Genomic DNA, 4,533 nt, shown 5'->3' with positions numbered 1-4,533 from the left:
AGTTGGCTTGCGAGCCAAACCAAACCAAACCAAATTTGGTTAGAGTTTGACTTGTTTTTTAAACAAGTTATATTTTATAGTTTGAATTCGCCTTAAGTTTGCATGAAATGAACTTGGGCCAAATTACATTGAGCTAAGTTAGCTTCCAAGATCAAACTAGCTCGACTTAGATCCAAGCCTAATTCTAACCTTTAATTGAAAATTGACATTTTTAATTCTTTTCTCTCATTTGATGACATTTCTCCAATTTCAACACTTTTTATTACAAATATAACTTTATCAGTAAACAGCTCCATTTTCACTGTTTCCCCACCTTCACTAAAACTCTTTTTCTTTGCTCAATCTCCTCATCTTCAGGCGATCTCCACATTAAAGTGTTCCAAATTAAGATTTCTAACATTGTTCTATTCATATTTTGTTTTTGTACTAAAGATTGATTGTTATTCTGTTAGTTGTATTTAATCAAGTATCATAAGGTTAATGGATTTATGCACATAGAGTTTTAAGATCAAATTCAAATTTAGGGTTTGGGCACCATGCTTACATTTTCTAATTGTAACCCATGGACTGAGGCTGCTCTTTTGGCAAACATTTTCCTTCTTCCTTTTGAGTTTTTGGCGGAAACATGAAATTTACTCAAAAACCGATTTTTAGAATTAAATCAAATTAGACCAAATTGAATTAGACAGTTCAAATAGTTAGACTGGGTAAACCCTAAGTTTGACCCAATTAATTTTTTTAATTTTTATTATTAGGACTTGAACCTTTATAGATTCCAGAAAACAAAGTTTAGTTTTATATTAAAATAAATTTAAATTATATATTTATAATTAATTATATAAAATTATTTTAAATATTATTTTTTAATAATTAACTAATCTAATCACTGATCAAATAGTTTAATCACCAATTGAACTTAACCATTCATTAGATTGAAGTTCTGTCCAATTTAAAAACATGAAGGTAAAGTCTAGTTCAAACACATATAGATTTAAACTCCTTGGAAGTCTAAATTTTCAATTCCATAATTCAAAAGAGTATCATTAAATATATTTCTCTATTTTATAATGCATTCATTAATTTGTTAATTATAACAGGGTCTATTTGTGGATGGAATTGATTTATTTTTGAATGAAGTTTCAATATTTGATAAATAAATGGCAAAATAATTAATACATAAGTTTGAAACTGACCTAATAAATTAATTAATCAAATTTTTTCCCCTAGTGAGGACAAGAAAATTAATTATGAGTTAAATTACATGCAAGAAAAGTAAAAAAAGTGGGTGATTTGGTGTACTGATTACAGATTTCCATTTTTAAGTAAGACAATCAATATATATATAATAAAGCCTGCCAAAACACATCACAGTGGGGAGGGAGTTAGAGAAGGAGAACTCATGGAAGGAACAAAGAGCGTAGTTTCGGCCTATAATGGTGAGTCTGAAGTTGCCGTAACTTCATTGATTCATTCTGAAAGAGAAGAAGCTGACGAAAGTACTCATAAGCCTCATCATCCCACCATTCCTGGGTGGTTTGCGGAGCATTGCCCAGTATGGCCAGGTCTGTGAGATAACACTAACTTCTTTTCTCACTTCATCGCCATCTTTGTTATCCATTTTTCTCTTTGGCAAAGTAACTGAATGTTCATCATTCTTTTTCCAGTATGTCACAACTTGGATCATAATTTTAAATCTGTGGGATGTTGTTTAACATTTGCTGCACTTGTTGATTTGAAGCTTTCCCATGAACATTTCAAAGTAAATTATGTTGTTTTTCCGGACTTGTTTATGCAATCTTCTTTCTTTCTTTCTTGTTTTTTTCCCCCTCCTTTTTCTTTGATAAATAAGCACAAAATCGATTTGTAAAGTTGGCAAATTTCAGGCTCAAGCAAGGAGACCAAATCATAAATATGCAACCCGAAATTTCTCAAACTTTTTCAAGTGATAATTGTGCCTTGTGATAGTATGATTGTTGGTTACTGAACGTTAATCAAATTGTTTGACAAATCTTGCAGGCCAAGCACACTTCTTAAAGGTAGAAAAAATTATATTCCAAGGAAAGTCTGAGTTTCAAAGCATGATGGTGTTTCAGGTATACACATTTATATGTATTATTTTTGTGTATATTCATTGCAATTTATTATTATGTATTGTCCCCTGATAACACAAATCTGCAGTCATCATCGCATGGGAAGGTCTTTGTTCTAGATGGAGCTCTGCAGCTCACAGAAAAGGATGAATTTGCATACCAAGAAATGATTACTCACCTTCCTCTTTGCTCTATTCCGAACCCAAGAAAGGTTTCTCTTTTATCATAATTTGTAATCATTCTAAGGATTTTCCCAGATCCGGTCTACATAAGTACAACCATTGAGTAATTTGTTAGACAGCAATTTTCTATCTTCAAATCATTGGCCTGTCGTTGAATTTTTTTCTTTTTTAATAATATTTCAGGTATTGCTTATTGGGGGAGGAGATGGTGGAATACTACGTGAAATCTCTCGACATTCTTCCGTTGAGCAGATTGATATATGCGAGATTGACAAAATGCTGGTGAACGTGAGTAATATTTAATTATTCATTATTAATTGGAATTTCAATAGAGAGGTCTGCATGTAAGATTTAATATACATAACATGGAATAAGAATAATCAATCAAAAGTCTAATAAACCTTAAGGTTAATATATTGGATTTATTTTTATTAATTACTTCAATTCATCTATAAATTACCATAAGACTATTTAATTACATAACATTATTAAATTAAAATCATAATTAGTATAGTTCACGTTAAGAAATTTTCTAACATTTGACGGTCCTACTTTATTAAGTTTAGATGAAACATGTATCATTTAATATGATACTAAACCGAATTTCAGACGGAGAATTTCATATAATAATTATTGCAGGTGTACAAGGAATTCTTCCCAGATATTGCTGTAGGATATGAGGACACTCGAGTAAAACTTCATGTCAAAGACGGTAAATTCAATTCGACCGCTAGTTCTTATTAATATTTACCCTGAAAGTTAATTTTCTTTATACGTTGAAAATTTGTCAGGGACTAAATTTCTGAAGTCCGTTCAAAGTGGTACCTATGATGCCATAATAGTGGATGCATTTGACCCAATAAGTACTGTTCTTCCTCTCCTCTCTCTTCAAGAACTTATATATCATTTTCAATTATAGATTATTAATTTGTCTTTTAAGATTCTATGCAGAACCTGGAGATGACTTGATCGAAAGTTCGTTCTTCGAGTTGGTGGCAAAAGCTCTCCGCCCTGGTGGAGTTATGTGTACCCAGGCGGAAAGTCTATGGTATCCGGCACTCAGCATCGAAGATCTCGTCGGAAACTGTCGCCGGGTATTCAAAGGCTCTGCCAGCTATGCGTGGACGATAGTTCCTACATATCCAAGGCATGCATGCATCCTCCTCATCACTTTTTCCTAACATTCTGTAATATCTATCCCATTCATGTATTTCCATTTAACCCCATTTGAAATTCAGTGGAGTTATAGGTTTCATGCTTTGTTCTACTGAGGGTCCATTTGTGGACTTCAAGCATCCTGTCAACCCTTTGGATCCCAAACAAACTTCTGGTGTGGCGAAAGAGCCGCTGAAATTTTACGACTCAGAGGTAGTATAATTCCTCAAACCACTGATTCTGAGACACTCTTTCTTCCTTAATTTGTTACTGTATATACGTTCAGGTACATTGTGCCGCATTTTGTCTGCCATCATTTGCAAAGAAGTCAGCCATGAACCACTAAGACGCCCGACATGAGAGTCTTGATAGGAGTGTGAAGGGAAGTTATCACTAATGTTACAAACTGAATCATAAGAGGATCGATGAGTTGATTTTCTGAAATAAGTAATCTGGGAAAGGCTCAATACATGTCAAGCAACTGAATACTTTACTAGGTTTTCAATTTAATTTCAAATTCAAACAATGTGATTTACAGTAATAATACTGAATTATAGGTTCAATCTCTCCTTAATTTTTACTGTTACTGTATCTGTCAACTTTTATGATTATGAAGTGAAATTTGCTTTAGTATGTTTTTCTCCCCTTGGCCGCGCAGTCCCTTCCTCATTGTTGCTTCACTCGTTTCCATTCACCCTGTCGTCGTTCTCTCTCTTCACTCATCCCTGCAGTCCCCTCTCCTCAAACACGCAATTCACGTGTTAGCTTCGACTAATAATCAGAGACCCTGCCATAATAACAAAGGGGATTGTAGGGGATGCTGCGAGGGATGCAGGCAGCTACAGATATAAGCAGCCATCTCATTTCACCTGAGAGTGCACAGCAGTAACACTATCTCCTCTAGGGCAGATAGTTGGGGAAGGACAGACAAAAAGGGTTGTAGCTGTTACTGTGTTGGGTTTGGTACCCTATAACTAATCCCCGTAACAATACAAGTTTATTAATAAAGATCATATTTATAATCTATTATGACGTTCTTTATCCATAAAACATATTAATATATGCTATGACAAATGTCCTAAGAATTGTTGAACCGTGATAAAGGG

At 33.7% G+C, this 4,533-nt stretch overlaps 1 protein-coding gene across 1 annotated transcript; it reads left to right on the top strand.

Annotated features, from left to right (window-relative positions):
• The first annotated feature begins 1,355 nt into the window (after positions 1-1,355).
• LOC123206531 (spermidine synthase 1-like) lies at positions 1,356-4,060 on the top strand. Its single transcript, XM_044623760.1, has 9 exons — positions 1,356-1,562; positions 2,017-2,093; positions 2,179-2,301; positions 2,456-2,560; positions 2,912-2,984; positions 3,064-3,135; positions 3,224-3,419; positions 3,511-3,640; positions 3,714-4,060. Exons 1-9 carry the CDS (start codon positions 1,400-1,402, stop codon positions 3,771-3,773), a joined length of 999 nt encoding a protein of 332 aa, XP_044479695.1. The 5' UTR covers positions 1,356-1,399; the 3' UTR covers positions 3,774-4,060.
• The last annotated feature ends 473 nt before the right edge of the window (positions 4,061-4,533 follow it).

The sequence above is a fragment of the Mangifera indica genome, unplaced genomic scaffold, assembly GCF_011075055.1.
Source record: "Mangifera indica cultivar Alphonso unplaced genomic scaffold, CATAS_Mindica_2.1 Un_0040, whole genome shotgun sequence".
NCBI classification, from domain to species: Eukaryota; Viridiplantae; Streptophyta; class Magnoliopsida; order Sapindales; family Anacardiaceae; genus Mangifera; species Mangifera indica.
The sequence above is the reverse complement of the archived record's forward strand: the minus strand, read 5'-3'. Positions and strand labels throughout refer to the sequence as shown.

Excerpts from the sequence above, each read along its gene's own strand:
- LOC123206531 (XM_044623760.1), top strand. The coding sequence starts at position 1,400 with ATGGAAGGAACAAAGAGCGTAGTTTCGGCCTATAATGGTGAGTCTGAA. Across the intron at positions 2,302-2,455 it reads CTATTCCGAACCCAAGAAAG|GTATTGCTTATTGGGGGAGG; the intron begins GTTTCTCTTTTA and ends ATAATATTTCAG. Across the intron at positions 3,641-3,713 it reads TGAAATTTTACGACTCAGAG|GTACATTGTGCCGCATTTTG; the intron begins GTAGTATAATTC and ends ATATACGTTCAG.